Below are 27,192 nucleotides of genomic sequence, written 5' to 3'. Positions count from 1 at the left end.
CTCCCCTGTCGCGCTCTCAGTGGCCGTTGACACCTCGCACCTCCCCCCGTTTCCCGCCTCTTTTCCTCGCTCCCTCCTGCAGCCCCGAGTGACTCTGCTCGGCAACTAGTGATGTCAGCACGCGGCGGCGCCTCCCATTGGCTGCTCTTCTGGAGGGACCGATGTCACGTGAGCAGCGCTGGGCGGGGCACGAGGAGGTTGCCGGACTCTGGGCCCCTGCCTGGTCCGCCCGAGCGTGAATCCGGCCCCGGGCTCCGCCCGTCAGTCAGGGCTGGTCCCATGGCCCGGGGGCGGGGGGGCGAGAGGCGATGGGGTGGGGTAGGGGGGCGGAGCGAGAGGCGGGGGGGCAGAGTGAGGGGGCAGCAGGGGGCTCCCCCCTGGCAGTCAGAGCTCCCCAGGGCGGCTCGAGGGGCTGTGCGGCGGGGGGTGAGAGGCGATGGGGTGGGGGCGGGGCGAGTGCAGAGGGGGGCGGGGCGAGGGCAGAGGGGGTGGGGGCAGGGCGGTGGCAGAGAGAGCCGGGGTGGGAGGGCAGCAGGGGGGTGGGGTGAGAGGTGATGGGGTGGGGGCGGGGTGAGGGCAGAGGGGGTGGGGGCAGGGCGGTGGCAGAGGGGGGCCGGGGTGGGGGGGCAGCAGGGGGCTCCCCCCGGCAGCAAGGAGCCCGTCTGCCCTGGTTTCGCCGTGACTGTACGTCCCTTGTTAAAGCCCTGTCCCGGGCGTCCAGAGGAGCCTTTGTCCCGTGTGGGGTGCGGGGGGGCGAGCGGAGAGCGCAGGTGCCAGCCCCCGCAGGGGGAGGCAGGGCTGGGGCTGGAGGCTGGATGCTCAGTGTAGCCGCTGTTTGTCGACAAAAAACCTCCACCCCCCACAAGCGGCAGCGGCTTGGCCGGCAGGAGCGCTGGTCACATGGCACTTTTCCTCGGTGACACTCATGTCCTTTGCGGGGTGGTTTTGTGCCAGTGTGGACACACCCTGAGCCTGCCGGGGACAGGGCCTAGTTCTGATCCTGCTGCCGGGGCTCCCCCTCCCGCGCTGCCCCCGCTGCCTGACTCACTCTGCCCGGATTGGCTCGGGCTGGCAGCTGCGGGCACAGAGCTAAGGAAACACAGACAAAGGGAGAAGTTGGCAGGGGGGTGTGGGCTGCGGATGGACTGAAAGCACCTGGGGATCCTGGGCCCCTCGGCCCGCTGCCCTGACGCCCACCAGAGCCCGGATCCCCCTTCCCCTGCCAGGATGCTGCTCCCTCTGCTCCTCCTCCCCTGGGCATGGGGGGCCCTGGCCGGTAAGTGGGGACCCCCCTTGCTGTTTTTGCTCCCAGGGATGTGTGGGGATGGTGTAATGCTGGGGCCAGGGTGGGGAAGTACCAGGCTGGGCTAGTGACTGGCCTGGGGAGTAGGACGGGGGAGGCAGGTTAGGGATCAGCAGGGAGACCCCGTAGCGCATGATTGTTCATGGGACAGAGACTCATTAATCTCTCTCCCCACCCGCTTTCTCCTCCACTTGTTTCCTGCCCCCGTCCCAGCCTCCCCTCCTGTCCCCACAGTGTCTGTCACCCTCCGGGTGCTCCACATCGAAGTCTTCCACAACGCCAGCTCCATGGACATGTGGGGGATGGCCCTGCTGGGCGACCTGGAGACCCACTCCCTGGCCTGCAGCACCTGCGAGATCCGCTTCCTGCAGCCCTGGGCCCGGCAGTCCCTGACCCCGAAGGAGTGGCAGGACCTGGAGCTGGTGATCCATCGCTCTCTGTCTTACTTCAGCAGGATTGTGACCAGAATAGTTCAGCAGCTGGGAAAGAGCTGTGAGTGTGGAGTGGGCTGAAGGGATCCCCCCCTTCCCCCCAAACCCGGGGTGCTGAGCACTGACACACTCACCGCAGCCACTGAGTGTGTCCCTGGGGGCAAGGCAGCCAGGCCCTGCCCCTTAGGCTGATTGGAGCCACTGTCCCCCAGAGGAGAAACACCCGTGTCCCATTCTCCAGCCGGGTCTGGGGCAGATTGTAGCTGCACTTCCTAGGGGGAAAGGCCCCGTGTCCCACTCCCTGAGCCGAGGCTCCTGGTCTTTCCTGACACACCCTGAGCCTTGGAAAGCAGCTCGTTTGGGCGGGGTCTCTATCTCAGCAGCCCCGCGACCAAGGGGCCCCAAATTTGCACCACAAACTCTGCCTCAGGCCCCGATGTAACGCAGCGATTTTCCAGCGAATCCGACTATGCCTGAGAAAAATCAGCTTTAAACAGAAACTGCAACTTACCCTTAACTCCAGCCAGGGCCGCCCCACAATCCCTGTGCCGTCGTGTGGCCAAATATCCTCATGGCACCTGACGTTATGTCTTTACTCCCCCGGCTCTGTGTTTCTGCCCCCTCCCGGGACCTCCGGACGCCCGTCCTCATCCCCCTGCCCTTCCTGTTCCAGACCCCTTTGTTACCCAGGGCTCCCTCGGCTGCGAGCTGCACCCCAACGGCACCTCGAGGCGATTCTATGATGGCGGAGTGAACGGCGAGGACTTCATCAGCTTAGACGTGGACGCAGGCAAATGGGTCGCTCGGCAGGGGGATAACGTGTCTGCGCGCTACACCCGGGACCTTCTCAACCAGGATAAAGGCACAGTGAGCCAGCTTCAGCTTCTCCTCAGCATGACGTGCGTCAAGCTAAACAAGAGCTTTGTCCAGCATGGGAATGAGTCTCTGGCGAGGCAAGGTGAGGCAGGACACCACTCCCCGCTCACTCCATGCAGCCACCTCTGGGTAGGGCGTGTTTGCTGTTTACACAGGGATCCCACACCCAGTGCTCACCTCTGGGGTGGGGCAGGGGGCTGGTTATCCAGGGCCCCCTTGCCTGGAGTACAAATGCAGCTATAGCTGGGGTGCAGCACAGTAGCTGTTCATAGCCGCACTGCCCAGCAGTTTAGGACAGGAAGTGAAGGGGGATCTGTCACCCCTGGTAATGCAGGGGGCAGAATTGGGGTCTGGCCAGGCCAGCGGGGCCAACGCCTGACCCCGGGGAGCGGAGCTGGGCTTGGCTAGTGAGTCCCTGAGGCTCAGGCTGAATCGTCCCCTCCCCCCCGCCCCGTCTCTCTCCTCCTGTCTCAGAGCGGCCGGTCGCCGTGGTGTTTGCCCGAGCGCCTCCCCCAGCCGGGCCCCCCGCGCCGGTACTGCTGGTTTGCCGGGTCACCGGTTTCTACCCCCGGCCCATCCGCGTGGCCTGGCTGCAGGACGGGGAGGAGGTGGTGCCGGGCGGGCGGCTGAACTCCAGCGGGATCCTGCCCAACGCGGACCTGACCTACCAGCTGCGCAGCTCCCTGGCCGTGGAGCCGGGTGCCGGGCACAGCTACGCCTGCCGGGTGCAGCACAGCAGCCTGGGGGGCCAGAGCCTGCTGATCCCCTGGGGTAGGTGCACGTGGTCATGGTCTCTGGGGGCTTTTCCTGCGTGTCCCGAGTGGGATGGGGGTGGGTGCAGGCAGCGGGATTGGGGCGCAGGGAGGCAGAGCAGTTGAGTGGGGGTGTGGAGATAGATCAGGAGGATGGAGGAGCTGAGGGGAACAGGACAGGAGTGGGATGGGGGAGCAGGACTAGAGTGGGGGGAAGCTGAGTGGGTGGGAAGGTGGGGGAGAAGGGGGGGACTATGGGGGAGGCTGAGGGCAGTGGCTTTGGGGTGGAGGGTACAGGGGGACTGCAGGGGAGGCAGAGGGAGCAGGGCTGGGGAGAGCGGAGGAATGGGGAGGAGGCTGATGGAACAGTGTTGGGGGCTGAGGGCCGTGGGTCAGGGTGGGAGGAGCAGTGGGGACTGTGGGGGAGGCAGAGGGAACAGTGTGGGGGGCTGAGGGCAGTGGGTCGGGGTGGGAGGCACAGGGGGGACGGGGGGAGGCAGAGGGAACAGGGCCCACACTCCTGTCCCCGGTCCCAGCCCGGCCCCCCCTGTTTTACAGAGCAGAGCAGGCCCTGGGGCCCCGGCCTGGCCGTGGGCATCACCCTGGGGGTTGTGGCCGTAGCCGCCGTGGCCGTGGTGCTGTGGCGCAGCAGACGCAGGTGAGTCCTCCCCTCTCTGGGGTGGGGGAGAAGTGGGGGGGCCGTTGCACCCCCTAACCCATCCCCTCTGCTCTCTCCTTCCAGGGGCTACCAGGACGTTAGACCAGGGGAGTCCAGGCCCTGAGGGGGCGGCACCGGCCCAGGCGTGGGGATCGGCCCCTCCCTGGGGACATGGACCTTGGGGCTGGATCCCTGCCCAGCTCCAGAGCTGAGGGTCCCCCGCGGGCCGGTCTGGATCGAAGCACTGTGGGATCGGGGCCTAGGATGCTCAGGGGGGGTTGGACACTTGGGGGCGCTGTGGGATCGCTGGGATCCAGGTTACAAAGCTTCTAATGTGCTGTGGGGGGCATCGCATTGGGTTCCCGCCTTGGGCCGACGCTGTAATGGGGGCGCAGGGAGGGGCGCAGGACGAGGGGGCCAGGCCTGAGACCGCCCCTGCTTTCCCCTGGGATCCTGGCTGGAGCCAACCAGGGCTGCCCCGGGGCAGGGACGGGCCCAGGCTACGGAGGAGTCTGGCCTGTGAAAGAAGCTGCTTCTTCGAGTGGTTGCTCCTATGCATTCCAGTTAGGTGTGCGCGCCGCGTGTGCACGGCATCTCGGAACTTTTTTACCCTAGCAACTCCGGCGGGCCGGCTGGGCGTCCCCTGGAGTGGCGCCGCTATGGCGCCTGTTATATACCCCAGCCGGCCCGTCCGCTCCTCAGTTCCTTCTTACCGCCCGTGACGGCCAGTTGGAACTGTGGAGTGCTCTCTATCCTCCACTACTCTAGCTCTCGCTAAAGGTTTTTTGTATATAGTTAGTTCATAGTTCGTGTAGTTAGTTGTTATAGTTAGTTAGTTAGGTTTTAGTGATAAGGTTAGGGGGGTTTCCCCTCCCTTTCCTCTCCCGGTGCGGGCTCATGCCCAAGGCACCGGGCTTTAAGCCCTGCGCAATCTGCCAGAGGCCTATGCCGATCGGGGACCCGCACGACGCCTGTCTTCGTTGCCTCGGCGAAGGTCATCGCACAGACAAGTGTCTGATCTGTTCCGCCTTCAAGCCGAGAACGCGTAAGGAGCGGGACTATAGACTTAAGCAGCTCCTCATGGAGGTGTCGCTACAGCCCCCGGCACTGGCCGCGCCGGCACCAAGAGCCTCATCGGTGCAGAGCGCACCGGCTGCTCCGAGCCGCTCCGGCACCGCGGCGCCGCAGCCTCAGCCAGCAACTGCGAAGACCTGGCACCGCTCCCTTTCGCCTGCTAGGAGGCGCAGGCTGGCAAAGGCGATCGCTCAGTCCCGCGCTGAGGACTCAGCCAAGACTATTGCGCCACCTGCGACTCCCGCGGTGGCCGTGCACCAGGCGGGCACCGGGCCGTTGACTCCGGCGACGCAAGGGCCGTCGAGTCCGGCACCGCCACGCTCCCCGGCACCGTCCGCGGTTGAGCCACGACTGCCGTCGACGCCGGAGACATTCTCCGCGGCGCGTGAGCTGATACAGCTCGTAGAGGCACCGAGCCTCCGGCCCCCGGCACCGCCGGTGCGGGCTGTCGCGTCCGTAGGAAAGCCGGCGATGATGATCCGGCCGCCCTCCGCGGACCGCCGGCACAAACGACGCTCCCGGTCCCGGTCACGCTCCCAGTCCCGACGAAGGTCGCCATCTCGCCGATCCCGATCTCGGCACCGCTCGCCGTCCCGGTACCGGTCGCCATCCCGACGCCAGTCGGAGTCCCGGTACCGTTCGTCATCCCGGTACCGGTCGCACTCCCGACACCGATCCAGGTCCCGATCGCCGTCGCGTCGGCACCGCCGCAGGTCTCAGTCCCGGCACCGTTCCTGGCACCGCGACTCCCGCAGCCACTCCCGGCACCGCAGATCCCGCTCCCGGTCGAGCTCCCGGTACCGGTCGAGCTCCCGGCACCGCGGTGGCCGACGGTCTCGGTCACTGTCCCGGTACCGGATGTACACGCACCATTCCTCGGCACCGTCTGCGGACAGACTGCCGCCTTCGGCGGTACAATCTGTCAGCGCCTCAGCACCTTCTTGGCCATCCCGCCCAGCATCGGTGGCCTCCGGCGCTGACAGCAACGCGCACCTGCCACCGACCCCACATGGCGAACCTCAGGGGTCTCAACGGTGGGGCTTCTGGGTTCCCTGGGCCCAGTATGAAACGCAGGGCGAACCGTTTCCCCCGAGAGACTCGGCCTCCGAGCGCAGGGTCCCCGAGGCAACGGTTAGCTGGCCGGCTCCTTCACCTCGACGCGAGCCCTCCGTTCCACCGGACCACCAGTCCTCCATGCAGCACGACCCAGCCGAGGCGCAGTCAGCAGCCCCTGCGGCGGAGGCCGTCGTGCAGGGCTTGTCCTCATCGTCCTCCCCGGACGAGGCGGTGGCCGGTGCTTCGGCCAAGGAACCGCCGCCCATTGACCTGAAGGCCCACCAGGATCTGCTTCGCCGGGTGGCGACAGCCATGGATCTCCCAGTAGCGGAGGTCCAGGAGGACGAGGACCCCATTACCAACGTGGTGGGCGCGGACGCTCCCGTGCGCGTGGCGTTGCCCTTTGTGAGGACAATCCAGAAAAACGCCACCACGCTCTGGCAAACACCCACATCCATCCCTCCCACGGCCCGCGGGGTTGAGCGTAAATACTCAGTTCCCCCTACGGGCTATGAGTATCTTTATACCCACCCGACCCCGGACTCCTTGGTCGTGCAATCAGTTAATGACCGCGAGAGGCACGGTCAACCTGCCCCTGCGCCTAAGTCCAAAGACGCCCGGTGCATGGACCTGCTAGGCCGCAAGGTCTACTCGGCAGGCGGCCTACAGATGCGCATCGCCAACCAGATGGTCCTCCTCGCCAGGTACGTCTATGACATCATGACGTCCCTGGCGAAGTTCACAGAGCTCCTGCCATCAGCCTCCCGCCAGGAGTTCGCGGCGATGTTGGACGAGGGAAGGAGATCATCTAGGTCCTCCATCACGGCCGCCCTTGACGCTGCGGACTCCGGAGCTCGGACCTTAGCCTCCGGCGTGTCGATGCGGCGCATCGCCTGGCTGCAGTCCTCCACCCTGCCACCGGAGGTGCAATATACACTGCAGGACCTGCCCTTTGACACGCAGGGTCTCTTCTCCGAGAAGACGGATTCCCGGATCCAGACCCTAAAGGACGGTCGCGTTGCCATCTGCACCCTCGGGATGCACACGCCGGCGACACAGCACAGGTCCTTCCGGCAGCAACCCTCCCGGCCCTTCTACCAGCAACGCTATCGGCCGTACAATAGCCGGCGACCGGCTCAAAATCACCGTCGTCCTTCCGGCAATCGGCGTAGCCAGGGCCAGGCCTCTTCCAAGGCCCCTCAGGGGGCCAAGCAGGCCTTTTGATGGGACGCTCGAGGACGACCCATCACTCTCCCTACCGGATCCTTCCCCTTTATTTTACAACCGCCTTTCCCATTTCTTTTCGGCGTGGTCCCAATTAACAACAGACAACTGGGTGCTTCAAACAGTCCAGTCGGGATACCGCCTTCAGTTTGTTTCACCCCCGCCTTCCCACCCACCCTCCCTGTCCCTCTTCAGGGACCCCTCTCACGAGCAAGTCCTCTTACAAGAGGTCCAGACTCTGTTGAGCGTGGGTGCCATCGAGGCAGTGCCTCAAGACAGGCGGGGCAGGGGATTCTACTCCCATTATTTTCTCATCCCCAAAGCGAAAGGGGGGCTACGTCCTATCCTGGACCTTCGAGAGCTGAACAAGTATCTGCTCAAGCCCAAGTTTCGCATGGTCACCTTGGGGACCATCATTCCCTCTCTGGATCCGGGAGACTGGTTTGCCGCCCTCGACATGAAGGACGCCTACTTCCATGTCGCGATTTATCCTCCTCATCGACGTTACCTCCGGTTTGTGGTCAACAACGCCCACTACCAGTTCGCCGTGTTGCCGTTCGGGCTCTCCACCGCACCGAGGGTATTTACCAAATGCATGGCGGTGGTTGCCGCAGCCCTCCGCCGTCGTCGGATACATGTCTACCCGTATCTCGACGACTGGCTGGTTCGCGGACAGTCTCGGCAGCTGGTGATGGGCCAGTTGACAGACATACTGTCCCTCTTCCGACGGCTCGGACTTCTCATCAACACCGAGAAGTCCACCTTGATCCCGTCGCAGCGGGTGGAGTTCATTGGAGCGGTCCTCGACTCCTCGTTGGCCCGGGCTTGCCTACCGCGAGCTCGACATCAGACGATGGTCTCCCTCATCCAGGACCTCGTCTCCTTCCCAACCACGACGGTGCGCTCCTGCCTCCGCCTCCTGGGCCACATGGCATCATGCACCTACGTCACCGCGTACGCGCGGCTTCATCTCCGCCCATTTCAGGCTTGGCTCGCGTCGGTGTACTGGCCGCATCGAGATCCCATCGATATGGTGGTCACAGTCTCCAAGCCAACCCTAGAGTCCCTCAACTGGTGGCTGGACCAGGAGATTGTTTGTGCGGGAGTCCCGTTCCATCCTCCTCGCCCGTCCGCCACTCTGACCACGGATGCATCAGCGCTCGGTTGGGGAGCTCACCTGGGCGATCTTCACACCCAAGGCCTGTGGTCGCCCCAGGAGCTCGCTCTGCACATCAATGTCCGCGAGCTGCGAGCGATCTGTCTGGCCTGTCGCACCTTCTGCACCCACCTGCAAGGCCGCTGTGTGACAGTGTTCACGGACAACACCACGGCAATGTTCTACGTGAACAAGCAGGGCGGAGCCCGCTCTTCCCTCCTCTGCAAGGAGGCGATGCTCCTGTGGGACTTCTGCGTGACCCACTCCATTCACCTAGAAGCGTCCTTTCTTCCGGGAGTACAGAACACGCTGGCCGATCATCTCGGCAGGTCTTTCTTCTCCCACGAGTGGTCTCTCCGTCCCGACGTCATGCACACAATCTTCCGCAGGTGGGGGTTTCCCCAAGTAGACCTATTTGCATCCAAGGCGAACAGGAAGTGCCACCTGTTCTGCTCGTTCCGGGGTCACGCGCCGGGATCCCTGTCAGACGCCTTCCTGTATTCCTGGAAGGATCACCTCCTCTATGCCTTCCCTCCGTTCCCGCTCGTCCATCGAGTATTACAGAAGCTTCGGAGGGACAGAGCCACCGTCATTCTCGTAGCTCCGGCCTGGCCGAGGCAGCATTGGTACTCCCTGCTGCTCGAGCTCTCCATTCGGGATCCCATCCTCCTTCCGTTGTGGCCGGACCTCATCACCCAGGACTTCGGCAGGCTCCACCATCCGAACCTGCAGTCCCTCCATCTTACAGCTTGGTACCTGAGTGGTTGTCCCACGCGGAGAGGGACTGTTCCGCGGCAGTTCAGCAAGTCCTACTAGAGAGCAGAAAGCCTTCCACTCGCTCCACCTGTCTGGCGAGATGGAAGCGGTTCGCGCTCTGGTGTGACCAGCGAGGCCTCAATCCCTTCGTCGTCCCTGTCCCTACCATCCTGGACTACCTCTGGTACCTTAAGGAGCAAGGTCTTGCGGTCTCCTCCTTGAGAGTTCACCTGGCAGCAGTGTCTGCCTTTCGTCCATCCGTGGAAGGTCGCTCCATCTTCTCTAACCAGATGGTTTCCCGCTTCCTCAAAGGCCTGGACCGCTTGTACCCGCCGGTGCGGCGTCCTGCCCCGACCTGGGATTTGAACCTCGTGCTGGCCAAGCTGATGGGTCCTCCTTTCGAGCCCTTAGCCACGTGCTCCCTGCTCTACCTCTCCTGGAAGACGGCCTTCCTCGTCGCCATTACATCAGCGAGGCGAGTCTCTGAGCTCCGCGCTTTGATGGTTAGTCCGCCTTCCACGCGGACAAGGTGCAGCTTCAACCACATCCGGCCTTCCTCCCAAAGGTGGTGTCAGCCTTCCACCTCAACCAGGAGATCTTCCTCCCGGTGTTGTTCCCGAAGCCGCATGACTCGCCTCGGGAACAACAGCTACACACCCTCGACGTCCGCAGGGCGCTTCCTTTCTACATCGAGCAGACTAAGCCCTTCCGGCGCTCGCCCCAGCTGTTCGTAGCGGTTGCTGACCGCATGAAAGGCGAGCCGATATCCTCTCAACGGATTTCCTCATGGGTCACAGCGTGTATCCGGACCTGCTACGAGCTTGCTCGTGTGCCGCCATGCCGCCTCACTGCACACTCCACGAGAGCGCACGCCTCGTCGACCGCCTTCCTGGCTCATGTCCCCATCCAGGACATCTGTCGAGCGGCCACCTGGTCTTCGGTCCACACCTTCGCCTCCCACTACGCGTTGGTGCAGCAGTCTCGAGACGACGCAGCCTTCGGCTCCGCGGTATTACACTCCGCCACGTCTCACTCCGACCCCACCGCCTAGGTAAGGCTTGGGAATCACCTACAATGGAATGCATAGGAGCAATCACTCGAAGAAGAAAAGACGGTTACTCACCGTAGTAACTGGTGTTCTTCGAGATGTGTTGCTCCTATCCATTCCAGACCCGCCCTCCTTCCCCACTGTCGGAGTAGCCGGTAAGAAGGAACTGAGGAGCGGACGGGCCGGCTGGGGTATATAACAGGCGCCATAGCGGCGCCACTCCAGGGGACGCCCAGCCGGCCCGCCGGAGTTGCTAGGGTAAAAAAGTTCCGAGATGCCGTGCACGCGCGGCGCGCACACCTAACTGGAATGGATAGGAGCAACACATCTCGAAGAGCAACAGTTACTACGGTGAGTAACCGTCTTTTCTTGGCCCCTCTGGGCGGGTGAGATTTACCCGGGTTCACTTTCTGCCTGGGTCAGGCTCACACTTGCGTGTTTTGTTTTATTTTCTTGGTGTAGAACCACTGTGAATGAAATTGTTTTCAGTTATTCAGTGTATCATTGTAACTCCTGTTCACCATTTCATTACACTTGCCATTTTACTTACAACTTCTGTTACACTTGCCATTTTGCCTACATTGTAACTTCTGTGCAAAACCCATTTTAAAATGCTTACTCCCTTTTGTAGAAGTCTTGTGCTGCAGCCTCCATTTTTGCAAGCCAGACTGTAATTTGATTAGTCTAGTTGAGATGTGTGAATGAGGTATGGATGGGTGACAGAATCAACCTCCAGCACCAGCCGGTCCTCATGAGGTAAAGTTCAAATACCAAGGGCTGAAGAACTAGACAACAGCCCTAAACAAAGCAAGAAGCATCCACCCTAAAAAGAAGAGGACAAAAGAAGGAAGAACAAAGCCAGGTCCCAGGCTGACAGTCACGCCTGCAATTGACGAGTGATCAATCCAAACCCAGAGGCGGCGTGACACAGCCAGACCTAGAGACTGTGAATCTGAACTAAAAGCCTATAAAAAGGAAGGGTGAGATGAGAGACTTTGGGTAACGTTCTGCTATCGACATCAGAGACCCGGCTCCTCCTCGTGCTCAGCTTTCCTGGCCAGTTCCCAAGCTGCGAACTCAAGCTACAATCAGGACTGGTAACTATCCAGCAGCTGCAGGACGTGTGTGTGTGTGTGTGTGTGTGTAAGCATAAGCATTGAGGCATTTGCTAATAGTTCACGATCAATAATAAATGTGGCGTCTTTGTCTTGACCCCTAAAACGATCCTGTGTGGGTTTGTCTGTACAACACACGTTGTTCTGGCTGCTGTTACTTGGAGCCGCTGCAATCCTCCTCTGTGTGCTTCCTAAAATCACTTTTTGTTTGTTAATTAACCCAGAGCAAGTGATTAATCCCTGGGGCAGCAAACCTCTGGCAGCGTTACAGAGGAAGGACAGTTTATGGGTTACCCTGTATGCGCTTTGCACAGGGGAAAAGGGATTGATTTGGGGTGTGGACCCCGCTGGGTGCCGGGTGCTGCAGACAGGGGACTTGCTGATCCGGTTTTGGCTAAAGCCTGCGGGTTTGGGGGGTCCAGGCCGGGGTCTGGCTTGCAGCAGGCTGGCGTGTGGGGCTCAGCAGGGCAGGGTGCTGGAGTCCCCGGCTGGCAGGGAAATTCAGCACATCAGGTGACGCTCCCAAGGGGTCTCTGTGACCGAACCTGTTCCGGGGGGGGGCGACCAGGAGGGCCCTGGCAGGGTGTCCAGGCTGAGCTGGGTGCCCGGGTAGCAAGCGGGTTGCCAATGGGTCATTGGCCCAGCTACCCCCAGGGAGCCCTGACCACACTACGGCCTGCGGGGCGCCGGGGAGGCCGCTCCAAGTCGCTGGCTGGGCTGGCCTGAGAGCTCCTGGGGGCAGGACCCCCCCCCCCGAGCTGGGTGTGAGGGACCCAGGCTCCGGGGGTAGGTTCTGCCTTTTTGTTCTGCGTCTGTGCAGCGCCGAGCGCAAGGGGGCCTGGGCACGATAATAGTCCTGGCTGGGGTGGGGAAGTGGGTTCAAGTGGGGTGGGGCTATTCAGGACTCCTGGGTTCTGCCGCAGCTCTGGGGTCCAGGTTAGAGCAGGGGGCTGGGAGCCAGGACTCCTGGGTTCTGCCCCAGCTCTGGGGTCCAGGTTAGAGCAGGGGGCTGAGAGCCAGGACTCCTGGGTTCTGCCCCAGCTCTGGGGTCCAGGTTAGAGCAGGGGGCTGAGAGCCAGGACTCCTGGGTTCTGCCCCAGCTCTGGGGTCCAGGTTAGAGCAGGGGGCTGGGAGCCAGGACTCCTGGGTTCTGCCGCAGCTCTGGCAGGGGGCTGGGGTCCAGTGGGTTAGAGCAGCGGTGAGTGCGCAGCCCAGAGCCACACCCGGAGATGGACAAATTCCCACCCGGACGCCTGCTGCCGCGGGCTGTGTCCGCATGGCAGGGCCCGAGCGGTGCGGCTCCCCGGCAGCCCAGTGTGGACGCAGCGCTGCCAGTGCCGGGAGGGATTTATCCCCGGTGTGGGGCCGGCACTCGCCCTGTTCTGCAGCGCGGCCTCGTGCGCCTGGGGGTGTCAGTAAAGAAGCTGGGGGTGGGTTGGCTGTTCCCTGTCCGGACGGAGGGAGAGGCCAGGCTGCGTTGTGCCCTGGGGGGCGGGGGAATGGCCGTTGCCTCTTTGCAGAGGCTGCCCCTGCTCTGTGCTCGTGGTGCCCAACCGCCCGCCGGACGCCGCGGGCGACCCTGGCGGCGGTCGAGCATCCGCCAAAATGCCACCGGCAAGCGGCGTCATCCAGAGGCGGCGGCGGCATTTTGGCGGGTGCTTGTCCGCCGGCCCGTCTGAGGGCGCACTTAGAGCCCCGGGGGGACCCCTGCTCCGTGCCAATCACCTAGCGACCCCGCCCGCTGGGACAGGCTGCCTGAGGCCCTGCCCACGCCGGGGGCATCCACGTCTCGGGGTGCCCAGCCGGGGCACTCGCTGACGGACGCTCACTGCGTGGGGCAGGGCTGCCAGCGGCTCCAAACCTGCGGAGCCAGGACAGGGCCGTTCGGGGGATGGGACTCAGAACTTCTCCAGCCCCGACCCTTCCCCTGAGCCCCAACCGGCCAGTGCCCAGCACAAGCCCTTTGCGGTGTGTCCTGCTCCGCCGCCATCTGCACGGGGGGCAGCCATGGGGCCACTGCAGGCGCCGGGCGGGTCCTGCAGCCCCCCCAGGCCCTTGCCCCGTCCCCTAGGCGGGAGAAGGACGGAAACGAGCCCTCGGGCTGGTGCTTGGAGCTGCACAAACCCAGCCCGGTGACACTTGGCTCCAACCCCTCCCCCAGGTGACACTTAGCCCCTCCCCCAACCCCTCCCTCAGGTGACACTTGGCCCCTCCCCCGGCCCCTCCCTCAGGTGACACTAGGCCCCTCCCCTGTCGCGCTCTCAGTGGCCGTTGACGCCTCGCGCCGGCGCCCCGCCCGTTTCCCGCCTCTTTTCCTCGCTGCCTCGTGCAGCCCCCGCTGACTCTGCCCGGTAACTAGTGACGCTCACCCGCGGCGGCACCTCCCATTGGCTGCCCTGCCGGAAGGGGCGTGGCCAAAGGAGCCGCGCTGGGCGGGGAAGGAGGAGGCGCAGGCCCGGGGCGGGCGAGGAAGAAGAGGCGGAAATGGCCCCGCCGCCCCCGGCGCCCCCCGGGAAGGGGCAAGGGAGCCCCGGGCTGCGGCCTAGCGCGGGGCCGACGGGCCTGGGGCCGTGGGGAGTGACCGGGCTGGGCCTCCCCGAGCTGCCCCGGAAACCGCCGGGTCAGTCAGCCGGGCCCCCGAGCCCAGCCCCGACCGACGGGAGCCGGGCCCCAAAGAAACCCGGGATCCTCCGGTCCCGGGCCCCGGGCGGTGCTGGGAGCTGCTCCCCGCGACGCCGGGCGGGACCCTGGGGGCTCCTCTGCCTCGGAGCCGACCGGCCCCAGGGCAGGAGCCCCCCCGGCCTCACCGCCTGGGTCTGACCCCGGAGCGCCCAGCGTCCCCCCCTCCGCCCCCCCCCCGCGCGCTTCCCCCCGCGAGCCCGCCCGGGGGGGGACCTGGGGGGCCTGGCATCCCTGCCCCCCCCCCCCCCGCGCAGTCAGACGTGACTCAGCCAGCGGGGGAAGCGGGTGTGTCGGGCGGCAGGAACACGCCGTGGGGCAGAGCTCGTTAGCCCAGAAATCAGGGACTTTCAGCCAAGTCCGTCGTGGGGAGTCCTGGGCCAGACGCCCCTGCGCCCCCCCCCCCCTCTAGTCCCCCCACGCAGACCTCCAGCCGCCCCACCTCCGACACCCCCCTTTGCTCCTCTTTGTCTCCCTTCCCAGGCAGAGTCACCCGGTCGCAGCCCCCTCCTGGGTCTCAGGTCACACAGGTGCAGACAGCTGGGCAGCGAAACTCACCCCCCCAATTCCCCTCCGCCCCCGAAGTATCGGGGCAGCACGCAGGGAAACTGAGGCACGCACCGTCTTAGCACAGGACAGGGAGACTCACAGGCAGCATAACGAGGTGAGCAGAACCCCACATCTCCGTATAAAGCCTGTCCGGGGTAAACCCTAACCTGTCCCCTCCGCAGCGCGGCCGGACCCCGCGGCTCGCTGCCCCACGCGTTAATCACTCGCTCTGGGCCAATTAATAAACAAACAGTGATTTTATTAAATACAAAGAGTCGGATTGCAGCGGCTCCAAGTAACAGCAGCCAGAACGACGTGAGTCACCAGGAAAATGCAACAAAACACGCAAGTGTGAGCCTGACCCGGGAAGGGTCTGAATGCAGGTAAATCTCACCCGCCGGGAGGTGTCAGTGAGGGGCCTGAGCACAGGCCCTGCGGGACCCCAGCCCCGTTCCTGCGGGCCGGGCCGGGCCCCCCGTGCCGGGAGCTCGGCAGGGGAACAGGCCGCTGACAGGCCACGGGGCTGGAGCACCCTTCATGCAGCCACGTAGCACGTTCCCGGCCGCGAATCACGGTTACACCCGTTCTCCTCGCTGCAGGCACAGGCCTGCCCGCGCCCGGCGGGCACCACCGTCGCCACGAGCCCGGGCGCGGGACGCACCTGCCAGTGACGTCGTAGTCACACTCGTTAGCGTAGCTGCCCAAATTCATATGGCGTGCGACGTCCCAGCCCCCGCGCCTCCCCCCCAGCTCCACCCTGAGCCCAGCCCCATAGCCCCCTCCCCTGCCCCCCAGCTCCACCCTGATCCCAGCCCCATAACTGCTTCCCCTGCCCCCAGCCCTACCCTGATCTCAGCCCCATAACTCCTTCCCCTGTCCCCCCAGCTCCACCCTGATCCCAGCCCCATAACTCCTTCCCCTGCCCCCAGCCCTACCCTGATCTCAGACCCATAACTGCTTCCCCTGCCCCCCAGCTCCACCCTGAGCCCACCCCATAACTGCTTCCCCTGCCCCCCAGCTCCACCCTGAGCCCAGCCCCATAACTGCTTCCCCTGCCCCCCAGCCCCACCCTGAGCCCAGCCCCATAATTCCTTCCCCTGCCCCCCAGCCTCACGCTCTGGCCCCCAGCTCCACCCTGATCCCAGCCCCATAACTGCTTCCCCTGCCCCCCAGCTCCACCCTGAGCCCAGCCCCATAACTGCTTCCCCTGCCCCCAGCCCTACCCTGATCTCAGACCCAATACCCCCTCCCCTGCCCCCCAACCTCACGCCCTGCTCCCCAGCTCCACCCTGATCCCAGCCCCATAACTCCTGCCCCCAGCCCTACTCTGATCCCAGCCCCACAGCCCCTCCCCTGCTCCTCAGTACAGACACAGACACCCCCCAACCAAGAGTGCCCCCCCCCCGCACCGGGCGCTGCCCAGACCCACCATAAGAGCCAGTCCTGGGGTATCTGTGATCTCAGTGTGTGATGATTACTGGTAACCAGGTACCTTCCCCCCACCTCCATTACCGGGGACCCCCTCCTGCTCCCCCTTGCCCCACCCCCTCCAATTCAGCTCAGTGGGCGGCCACCCCTTCCTGGGGGTCCTGCACGAGCTCCCCAGGGTCCGCGCCCCCATCTGACCAGGCCTCCCCTTCCTGGGGGTCCTGCACAAACTCCCCGGGGTCCGTGCCCCCATCTGGCCAGGCCTCCCCTTCCTGGGGGTCCTGCACAAACTCCCCGGGGTCCGTGCCCCCATCTGGCCAGGCCTCCCCTTCCTGGGGGTCCTGCACAAACTCCCCGGGGTCCGTGCCCCCATCTGGCCAGGCCTCCCCTTCCCCCTCCTCCTCGGCCAGGCCCTTCACTTCGGCCACGGTGGCGTAGTCGGTGTGCTGGGGGCCGGGGGGCTCCGGCTCCTGCTCCCCGACCTGGGCTGAGGCCAAATTCTGCAGGGAGGCGTAATGCACGTCGGGGTCCTCCAGCTCCGCGCCGTCCTGGGGGGGAACGGGCACCCCCAGGGGTTAATAATGAGCAACGCCCCTCACTCCCGACCCGCAGCCCCCGCCAGCCCAGCCCTGCCGGTGCCCCTCACTCCCGACCCGCAGCCCCCGCCAGCCCAGCCCTGCCGGTGCCCCTCACTCCCGACCCGCAGCCCCCGCCAGCCCAGCCCAGCCCCGCCCCCACCAGCTCTGCCGGTGCCCCTCACTCCCGACCCACAGCCCCTGCCCCCCCCAGCCCTGCCGGTGCCCCTCACTCCCGACCCGCAGCCCCTGCCAGCCCAGCCCTGCCCCCCCCAGCTCTGCCGGTGCCCCTCACTCCCGACCCGCAGCCCCCGCCAGCCCAGCCCTGCAGGTGCCCCTAACTCCCGACCCACAGCCCCGGCCCCCCACAGCCCTGCCGGTGCCCCTCACTCCCGACCCGCAGCCCCCGCCAGCCCAGCCCTGCAGGTGCCCCTAACTCCCGACCCACAGCCCCGGCCCCCCACAGCCCTGCCGGTGCCCCTCACTCCCGACCCGCAGCCCCTGCCAGCCCCGCCCTGCCCCCAGCCCAGCTCTGCCGGTGCCCCTCACTCCCGACTCGCAGCCCCTGACAGCCCCGCCCTGCCCCCCCCAGCCCTGCCGGTGCCCCTCACTCCCGACCCGCAGCCCCTGACAGTGCCCCTCACTCCCGACCCACAGCCCCTGCCAGCCCAGCCCTGCCCCCCCCAGCCCTGCCGGTGCCCCTCACTCCCGACCTGCAGCCCCTGCCAGCCAAGCCCTGCCGGTGCCCCTCACTCCCGACCCGCAGCCCCTGCCAGTGCCCCTCACTCCCGACCCGCAGCCCCTGCCAGCCCAGCCCTGCCCCCCCCAGCTCTGCCGGTGCCCCTCACTCCCGACCCGCAGCCCCTGCCAGCCCAGCCCTGCCGGTGCCCCTCACTCCCGACCCGCAGCCCCTGCCAGCCCAGCCCTGCCCCCCCCCGCTCTGCGGTGCCCCTCACTCCCGACCCGCAGCCCCTGCCAGCCCAGCCCTGCCCCCGCCAGCTCTGCCGGTGCCCCTCACTCCCGACCCACAGCCCCTGCCCCCCCCAGCCCGGCCTCCCCACGGCTCTGCCGTTGCCCCTCACTCCCGACCCACAGCCCCTGCCAACCCAGCCCTGCCCCCCCCAGCTCTGCCGGTGCCCCTCACTCCCGACCTGCAGCCCCTGCCCCCCCCAGCTCTGCCGGTGCCCCTCACTCCCGACCCGCAGCCCCCGCCAGCCCAGCCCTGCAGGTGCCCCTAACTCCCGACCCCCAGCCCCGGCCCCCCCCAGCCCTGCCGGTGCCCCTCACTCCCGACCCGCAGCCCCTGCCAGCCCCGCCCTGCCCCCAGCCCAGCTCTGCCGGTGCCCCTCACTCCCGATTCGCAGCCCCTGACAGCCCCCCCCTGCCCCCCCCAGCCCTGCCGGTGCCCCTCACTCCCGACCCGCAGCCCCTGCCAGCCAAGCCCTGCCCCCCCCAGCCCTGCCGGTGCCCCTCACTCCCGACCCGCAGCCCCTGCCAGTGCCCCTCACTCCCGACCCGCAGCCCCTGCCAGCCCAGCCCTGCCCCCCCAGCTCTGCCGGTGCCCCTCACTCCCGACCCGCAGCCCCTGCTAGCCCAGCCCTGCCCTCCCCAGCCCTGCCGGTGCCCCTCACTCCCGACCCGCAGCCCCTGCCAGCCCAGCCCTGCCCCCCCCCCCGCTCTGCGGTGCCCCTCACTCCCGACCCGCAGCCCCTGCCAGCCCAGCCCTGCCCCCCCCGCTCTGCGGTGCCCCTCACTCCCGACCTGCAGCCCCTGCCAGCCCAGCCCTGCACCCCCCAGCTCTGCCGGTGCCCCTCACTCCCGACCCGCAGCCCCTGCTAGCCCAGCCCTGCCCCCCCCAGCCCTGCCGGTGCCCCTCACTCCCGACCCGCAGCCCCTGCCAGTGCCCCTCACTCCCGACCCGCAGCCCCTGCCAGCCCAGCCCTGCCCCCCCCGCTCTGCGGTGCCCCTCACTCCCGACCTGCAGCCCCTGCCAGCCCAGCCCTGCACCCCCCAGCTCTGCCGGTGCCCCTCACTCCCGACCCGCAGCCCCGGCCAGCCCATCCCTGCCCCCGCCAGCTCTGCCGGTGCCCCTCACTCCCGACCCGCAGCCCCTGCCAGCCCAGCTCTGCCCCCCCCCAGCTTTGCCGGTGCCCCTCAGTCCTGACCCACAGCCCCAGGCTCTCCCCCACCCCCAGCACAGGTCAGCGAATGCCCCCCACTCCTGTCTGTTACTCACCTTCCAAGCCACCAACTTCTTTACTGTAACAGAAAGTGAACATTGTAAGTCTCTTGTAAGGGGAACATTGTAAGGGGAGGGAGAGCTCAGTGGTTTGAGCATCGGCCTGCTAACCCCAGGGGTGTGAGCTCAATCCTTGAGGGGCCATTTAGGGGTCTGGGACAAAAATTAGTACTTGGTCCTGCTAGTGAAGGCAGGGGCTGGACTCAATGACCTTTCAAGGTCCCTTCCAGTCCCAGGAGATTGGTATATCTCCAATTATTCTAACTCTCAACTCCCCTCCCAGAGCCAGGGAGAGAACCCAGGAGTCCTGGCTCCCAGCCCCCCTGCTCTAACCCCCATCCCCCACTCACCTCGTCTCCTGGCCCGGCACAGGCAGACAGACAGCACCAGGATCAGAACCAGCATGACAAACCCCCCACCTGCCGCGGTGGTGACTCCCCAGACCGGGATGCAGCATTTCTTACCTACCAAACACCAGACATGGGGTCAGTGCTGGCTCCCGCCCCCCGGACCTGTGCTGGGGGCCAGGGCCTGGCGAGGGCGCTGGTCAAATCTACAGCTGCCACCCCACCAGGAGGGGCCAAACCCGCTGTGAGAAACTGAGGCTGGTCTGGATTCGACACGGTGAAATTCAGTCAAGCGCAAGGGGCATAACCGGTCCCGGCGGCCGTTTGATTAACCCGGCCCGGCACTTGGCTGGATTCTGTCACTGGCTTTTCCTTGTCTCTCTTAGGCGCCTCCGTCTCTCTTGCGGGATGTGAGATTTTTTGCAGGTGGGACCCGGCTGGAACGGCGAGACCCAGGCCAGGCGCGGGCGGGAACGGGTCTTGGGCCGGGCTGGGCAGGGATTAGAAACCAGCCCCACGCCGGTGTCACGGAGTGTGGGGGCGCCAGGCCCTGCACCCCCGGGCTCCCTGCGATTCACCAGGACTCTCAGCCAGCCAGGAAAGCAGAAGGTTTATTTAGCCGACAGGAACACAGGCCAGGACAGGTCTTGCAGGCCCAGATAACTGGATCCCCCCGGTTAGGTCCATCTTGGGGCCCCATAACCCCCCTCGGGGATCAGAGCCCGGTCTCCCTGCCTCCCCTCTATCCCCAGCCAGCTCCCGTCTGCCCAGCCCCCTCCGGCCCCTCCTCTCTGCTCAGCTTCTCTCCCGGGCCAGGAGGTCACCTGACCCCTTTGTCTCCAACACCTTTAGATGCACCTTTGCAGGGAAGGTGCTCGGGCCATCAGTTGCTAGGAGACAGAGTGTCAGGCATTCGGCCTGTTGCTTTGCTAGATACCCAGAGGCCTGGCCCCAGCATCCCCAGCCCCCAGTGCGAACAGTCCCACTTCCTCACAGCCGGGCACAAAGCAGAGCCCGTGTTAGAAAACCTGGGCAGGGGGTTTTCCCGAGGCCGGGCCGATGCTGCGTCTCCGCAGACGGGAGGAGGAGACGTAACCAGGTGCCTCAGGGCCCTTGCGGCTGGAGATCAGGACAAACTCCCGGTCTCGGGGCGCTCGGCTCTGGCATCGCCCGCAGGCGGGACGTGGGATCCCCCTCCCGGGCAGTGAAGGACCAGGTGCAGGTTGGCTCGGTCCCGTGACGACCCCCAGGGTCCCTCCAGCCCTGGAGCCGTTTCGCCCAGCCCCGTTCTGAGCTTTTCTGAGTTCTCCCCCCGAGACCCCCCCGAAATGAAGAAACGGCACCAGTGAGGCAGAGTCGGCGCCGAATTGGCATTTCTCACACCGGCCCCCCAGAACGACCGGCGCTGGAAAACCTGCCCCCGGTTTGGGTGGGGAATGAAGTGGCTCCTTCTCCCCCGGGTGAAAGGATGGAGCCGCATTTCCAAACCCAGCTCCCGGCCCCCCCGTCCTCACCCCACAGAGTCCCCGGGCTGGGATCACCCCTCTCCTGAGCGGGCAGTTGCGTGGAGAGATTCGTCCCTGACGTGCAGGTCCAAGTTATACAGGAAGATCCCATTTCAGCAGGTGAACCCGGGACTCTAAGGCCAGAGGAGGGCGACAGGTCACACGCTGGACGCCCAGGGAGAGAACCCAGGAGTCCTGGCTCCCAGCCCCCCGTGTGCTACAGCACGGGGCCCCAGGAACACCCCCCACCCCGCGAGAGGCTCTGACCCTCGGGGCCACGTCCCGTGGGTCTCACACCAGGGCCCGGGCGAGGCACCCGCACTTCAGCCATCTCAAAGCAGTGGGGAGCAGAGGGTGGGGCTGGGGGGTGGATGGATAACTCCAGGGGTGAGGGGTGTGAATGGAGGTGGGGGTGGGGAGGGATGGATGGTGAGGGAGGGGGTGGGGAGGGACGGAGGGAGGGGGAGATGGATGGAGGGGGTGGGGATGGAGGAAGCGGTGAGTGGGGGGCTGGCTGGAGGAGGTAGGGGGAGGGGGATGGACGGGAGAGAGGATAGAGGGGGAGGGGGATGGGAGGGGGCCTAGACGAGGGGGAGGGATCGATGGATGGAGGGATGGGTGGAGAGGGAGGGGGTGGGGAGGGAGGGATGGAGGGAGGGGGTGGGGAGGGAGGGCGGGGGTGGGGAGGGATGGATGGTGAGGGAGGGGGTGGGGAGGGAGGCAGGGGGAGATGGACGGGGGGAGGCAGGGGGTGGGGAGGGATGGGGAGGGATGGATGGTGAGGGAGGGGGTGGGGAGGGAGGCAGGGGGAGATGGACGGGGGGACGACAGGGGTGGTGAGGGATGGAGAGGGAGGGATGGGTGGAGAGGGAGGGAGGGGGTGGGGAGGGATGGATGGTGAGGGAGGGGGTGGGGAGGGAGGGATGGAGGGAGGGGGTGGGGAGGGAGGGATGGGGAGGGAGGGGGTGGGGAGGGATGGTGAGGGAGGGATGGGTGGAGAGGGAGGGAGGGGGGGGGGAGGGATGGATGGTGAGGGAGGGGGTGGGGAGGGATGGGGAGGGAGGGATGGGTGGGGAGGGAGGGATGGAGGGAGGGGGTGGGGAGGGATGGTGAGGGAGGGATGGGTGGAGAAGGAGGGAGGGGGTGGGGAGGGATGGTGAGGGAGGGAGGGATGGTGAGGGAGGGATGGGTGGAGAGGGAGGGAGGGGGTGGGGAGGGAGGGAGGGAGGGGGTGGGGAGGGAGGCAGGGGGAGATGGACGGGGGGAGGCAGGGGGTGGGGAGGGATGGGGAGGGAGGGATGGAGGAAGGGGGTGGGGATCGATGGACGGGGGATGGGGTGGATGGGTTGGGGGCAGTGGGGGTGGCTGAATGGAGGGAGGGATAGAGGGGGAGGGGCAGGGGGGATAGATGGGGGAGGGGGGCGGTACCCTAGGTGGGCGGCAGGGCGGGATGGACAGTTGGTTTGAATCTCTCTGACCCCCCCTCTCCCCACTGATCTATCCACCCCCCCCGGCCGTCTCCAGCCCCCCGTCCCCCTCGGCTCCCTCCCCCCCCCCCGGCCCGGCCCGGCCCCTCGGCGCGGGGGCCACTCACCAGCCCCAGGCCCGGGGAGCGGCTCCGTCCGTCCGTCCCTCGTCCCCCACGGGCTGCGTGTCCTGCGGGGGGGGGGACTTCTGCTTCCAGCGCCCCAGCCCCGGAAACCCCCAAGAGTTCACACCACACGCTCACGCGGCAGCTGTATCCGCCGCCAGGGCTGCAGGGTCAGCGGGGGGGCTGGGAGCCCGGACGCCTGGGTCCTCTCCAGGGAGGGGAGAGGAGTGGGGGCTGGTGGGTTAGAGCAGGGGGGCTGGGAGCCAGGACTCCTGGGTTCTCTCCCTGGCTCTGGGAGGGGAGTGGGGGCTGGTAGGTCAGAGCACGGGGGCTGGGAGCCCGGACGCCTGGGTCCTCTCCAGGGAGGGGAGGGGAGTGGGGGCTGGTGGGTTAGAGCAGGGGGGCTGGGAGCCCGGACGCCTGGGTCCTCTCCAGGGAGGGGAGGGGAGTGGGGGCTGGTGGGTTAGAGCAGGGGGGGCTGGGAGCCAGGACTCCTGGGTTCTCTCCCCAGCTCTGGGAGGGGAGTGGGCCGGTGGGTTAGAGCAGGAGGCACCCGGACGCCTGGGTTCTCTCCCCAGCTCTGGGACTGGAGTGGGGGCTGGTGGGTTAGAGCAGGGGGCTGGGAGCCAGGACACCTGGGTTCTCTCCCCAGCTGTGGGAGGGCAGTGGGGGCTGGTGGGTCAGAGCAGGGTGGGGCTGGGAGCCCGGACGCCTGGGTTCTCTCCCCAGCTCTGGGAGGGGAGTGGGGGCTGGTGGGTTAGAGCGGGGGGCACCCGGACGCCTGGGTTCTCTCCCCAGCTCTGGTAGAGGAGTGGGGGCTGGTGGGTCAGAGCAGGGTGGGGCTGGGAGCCCGGACGCCTGGGTTCTCTCCCCAGCTGGAGGGGAAGTGGGTGGGGTAGCTTTGGTGCCCCCAAGGGAGAGCCTGGCAGAGGCAAAATTTCCGCTGCTGAGCTGTGAAATCTGCCCCCCGCCCCAGGGGCCCTGCTCCCCGCCCAGGGCCTGGGGCCTGGCGGCCTTGGGGGGCAGGGAATGGGGCTCGGGGTTCGTCCCCCCAAGGGGGAGCCGGGCTCCAGGGGATGAGCAAGCTACTGTAGTGGGGTGCAGAGCGCCAGGACTCCTGGGTTCTCCCGCAGCGCTGGGAGGGGAGTGGGGACTAGTGTTTAGAGCAAGGGGCGGGGAGCCAGGACTCCTGGGTTCCGTTCCCAGCAGAGGGTTGACCCGAAGCCCCCATCCCCCATCCCCCATCCCCATGGCCGGGGTCCGTCCTTCCTTGTGAATCTGCCGGTTGTGAAACACTCGTCTCCTTCCTTCTGCAAAACAACCCCACAACTTCCTGGCTACCGCACCTCCCTCGTCTGCCTCACAACAGGCAACGGCAACACAACCCCGAGTCCTGGCTCCCGGCCCCACTGCTGTACCCACGGGGCCCCACTCCCCTCCCGGAGCCAGGGAGAACCCAGGCATCCGGGCTCCCAGCCCCCCCCCTCTAACCACCAGCCTCCACTCCCCTCCCGGAGCCGGGGAGAACCCAGGCGTCTGGGCTCCCAGCCCCCCTCCCCCCCGCTCTAACCATTAGACCCCACTCCCCTCCCAGAGCCAGGGAGAGAACCCAGGAGTCCTGGCTCACAGCCCCCCTGCTCTAACCCACCAGCCCCCACTCCCCTCCCAGAGGTGGGAGAGAACCCAGGCGTCCTGGCTCCCACCCCCCGTGCTCTAACCACCAGCCCCTGCTCCCCTCCCAGAGCTGGGAGAGAACCCAGGCGTCCTGGCTCCCAGCCCCCCTTGCTCTAACCACCAGCCCCCACTCCCCTCCCAGAGCCAGGGAGAGAACCCAGGAGTCCTGGCTCCCAGCCCCCCACTCTAACCACCAGCCCCCACTCCGCTCCCAGAGCCGGGGAGAGAACCCAGGAGTCCTGGCTCCCAGCCCCCCACTCTAACCACCAGCCCCCACTCCCCTCCCAGAGCCGGGGAGAGAACCCAGGAGTCCTGGCTCCTACCCCCCTGCTCCACCCACTGGACCCCACTCCGCTCCCAGAGCTGGGGAGAGAACCCAGGAGTCCGGGCTCCCAGCCCCCCCGCTCTAACCCACCAGCCCCCACTCCCCTCCCAGAGCTGGGGAGAGAACCCAGGAGTCTGGGCTCCCAGCCCCCTGCCACTTCCCCTTGCCCTTGTGAGTGCTTGTGGGTCCCTTTCACCCGCTCCAGGGCCCCCAGCTGAGTGACCCATCGACAGCTCTGCCTGGTGTTATTGTAGGCCCTACAGGATGTCATCGCAGGGACCTGGAGCCGCAGCGGCGCCGAGGGAAATGAAGATTTCTGTTTCCAGCAGAACCAGCCTTTATTCGGGTGCAGAGAAACGTAGCGAGTCGAAACCCTGGAGCGAGGAAGTGGCTGGCGGCCGGCTCCGCGCGGCGTCAGGGCCCAAAATACCCTGAGAGTGGCTGGAAGAGCCGGGCTTGGGGCAATCGCCGGCTTGGCTGGGAACGTCGCGGCTCCAGGGCTGGGAACGGCCGCGGTCTGGCCGGGGGAATCGCGACCCGGGACGGTGCCCTCCGGGCGCTGTTATGCAAATATGCTAATGAGGGTGAATATGATGCAACGAGGTCTCTTGTAAAGTCTCGTTACAGAGCCTCTAATCTGCTGTGCGGGGGCATCGCACTGGGTTCCCGCCTTGGGCCGACGCTGTAATGGGGGGCGCAGGGAGGGGCGCAGGACAAGGGGGCCAGGCCTGAGACCGCCCCTGCTTTCCCCTGGGATCCCGGCTGGAGCCAGCCAGGGCTGCCCCGGGGCAGGGACGGGCCCAGGCTACGGAGGAGTCTGGCCTGTGAAAGAAGCTTCTTGGCCCCTCTGGGCGGGTGAGATTTACCCGGGTTCACTTTCTGCCTGGGTCAGGCTCACACTTGCGTGTTTTGTTTTATTTTATTTTCTTGGTGACTCACGTTGTTCTGGCTGCTGTTACTTGGAGCCGCTGCAATCCTCCTCTGTGTGCTTCATAAAATCACTTTTGTGTATTAATTAACCCAGAGCAAGTGATTAATCCCTGGGGCAGCAAACCTCTGGCAGCGTTACAGAGGAAGGACAGTTTATGGGTTACCCTGTATGCGCTTTGCACAGGGGAAAAGGGATTGATTTGGGGTGTGGACCCCGCTGGGAGCTGGGTGCCGGGTGCTGCAGACAGGGGACTTGCTGAGCCGGTTTTGGCTAAAGCCTGCGGGTTTGGGGGGTCCAGGCCGGGGTCTGGGTTGCAGCAGGCTGGCGTGTGGGGCTCAGCAGGGCAGGGTGCTGGAGTCCCCGGCTGGCAGGGAAATTCAGCACATCAGGTGACGCTCCCAAGGGGTCTCTGTGACCGACCCCGTCCCGGGGGGCAGCGCGCAGGGTCTCTGCACGGCTGGTTGCTTTGAAACGCTGCTGGAGATTTGACGTGAGGTTTAGGTGTGGGGGCTGCAGAACAGGTTCGTTCTGTGGCTGGTTTCGGGTGAGGGACGTAGGGACCGACCAGTCAGCGAAGTAAAGACGAGTGAAGACGCTGGAACTGCGCAGGTTGCAAAGAGCCCAGGACGGCTGAACACGCGGCCTGGGGAAGTCGCTGGTAACTGAGAGGCCCCTGGGCTGAGGGTGTCTCAGTTCCAGGGACCGGCAGCCTCGGGATCTGGGCTGGAGCTGACTGGAGTGTGTGACGCAGCGAGAGCGGAGCAGGGGTCCTGGTCTGGCGGGGGGGTCTCTGGGGGGTCCCAGCCCGTCCAAGGGGCGACCAATGGAAGTGGATGTGCTGTCTGCCCGGGAAATGCTGCCGTGGGGGCAGAAGCCGCCAGACACGGGGCTGCCCACCAGCAAACCCCGGAACTGAAAGCCAAGAAACAGGCCCCGAGCCACCCCCAAGCGGGGACCCCGAAGCAGGACCCGGCTGTAACGGGGTGTCCTGGAGCTGGACGGCGGGGTCCTGCCGACGGCTGCCGTGGGACCCGAGCTGGGAGCAAGCCCAGCCCGAGTGAAGGGGGGATTCGCTGGCCAGCGAAGGGTCCGTCGTAGCTGGTGGCTCAGGGGCTCCCTCCCTTTGGGGGACGCAGGAGCGTCTGCCCCGGAGCGGAGCCCAGAGAGGAGGGCCCCGGTCTCCGGCACGTTGCACCCGCGTGCTCGTGCGTGTGAAGATAATGTACCCGGAAGATGCTTCGTGCGACGGGCTCTACTTTTTATACTTAATAAATCACTTTTGCTTATTAACTGACGCCCTGAATTCACCTCTGAGCCCGTTTCCCTGCCAGCCGGGGACTCCAGCACCCTGCCCTGCTGAGCCCCACACGCCAGCCTGCTGCAACCCAGACCCCGGCCTGGACCCCCCCAAACCCGCAGGCTTTAGCCAAAACCGGCTCAGCAAGTCCCCTGTCTGCAGCACCCGGCACCCAGCGGGGTCCACACCCGAAATCAATCCCTTTTCCCCTGTGCAAAGCGCATACAGGGTAACCCATAAACTGTCCTTCCTCTGTAACGCTGCCAGAGGTTTGCTGCCCCAGGGCTTAATCACTTGCTCTGGGTCAGTGCTCTGGGAGTGGGGACTGGTGGTTAGAGCTGGGGGGGGCTGGGAGCCCGGACGCCTGGGTTCTCTCTCCAACTCTGGGAGGGGAGTGGGGGCTGGTAGGTCAGAGCAGGGGGGCTGGGAGCCCAGAACACCTGGGTTCCCTCCCAGCTCTGGGAGGGGAGTGGGGGCTGGTGGGTTAGAGCAGGGGGGGCTGGGAGCCAGGACTCCTGGGTTCTCTCCCCAGCTCTGGGAGGGGAGTGGGGGCTGGTAGGTCAGAGCAGGGGGGCTGGGAGCCCAGAACACCTGGGTTCCCTC

General features: G+C 66.1%; 2 protein-coding genes across 8 annotated transcripts; one reads left to right on the top strand and one right to left on the bottom strand.

The window, feature by feature from the left end:
* Window positions 1–4,551, top strand: LOC123345158 (antigen-presenting glycoprotein CD1d-like). 7 transcript variants are annotated; one of them, XM_044981846.1, is made up of 6 exons: window positions 627–1,276; window positions 1,517–1,795; window positions 2,408–2,692; window positions 3,085–3,381; window positions 3,921–4,020; window positions 4,105–4,551. In XM_044981846.1, the coding sequence occupies exons 1-6, from the start codon at window positions 1,228–1,230 to the stop codon at window positions 4,142–4,144; spliced, it is 1,050 nt and encodes a 349-aa protein (XP_044837781.1). In that variant the 5' UTR covers window positions 627–1,227; the 3' UTR covers window positions 4,145–4,551. The 7 variants fall into 7 exon arrangements, with proteins under 7 accessions (XP_044837785.1, XP_044837783.1, XP_044837781.1 ...); XM_044981847.1 differs by having other exon boundaries at window positions 3,899–4,020; window positions 4,105–4,256; XM_044981850.1 differs by lacking the exon at window positions 627–1,276 and adding an exon at window positions 1–168 and having other exon boundaries at window positions 1,538–1,795; window positions 3,899–4,227.
* Window positions 4,552–16,236: 11,685 nt separating this feature from the next.
* On the bottom strand, window positions 16,237–22,404 carry LOC123345816. The gene is made up of 5 exons (XM_044982872.1): window positions 22,366–22,404; window positions 20,781–20,905; window positions 19,270–19,383; window positions 18,917–18,939; window positions 16,237–16,653 (listed from the first exon to the last, which is right to left on the bottom strand). Exons 2-5 carry the CDS (start codon window positions 20,881–20,883, stop codon window positions 16,237–16,239), a joined length of 657 nt encoding a protein of 218 aa, XP_044838807.1. The 5' UTR covers window positions 20,884–20,905; window positions 22,366–22,404.
* Window positions 22,405–27,192: the final 4,788 nt, after the last annotated feature.

Source organism: Mauremys mutica, chromosome 12 (assembly GCF_020497125.1).
Source record: "Mauremys mutica isolate MM-2020 ecotype Southern chromosome 12, ASM2049712v1, whole genome shotgun sequence".
NCBI lineage: Eukaryota > Metazoa > Chordata > Testudines > Geoemydidae > Mauremys > Mauremys mutica.
The sequence above is the reverse complement of the archived record's forward strand: the minus strand, read 5'-3'. Positions and strand labels throughout refer to the sequence as shown.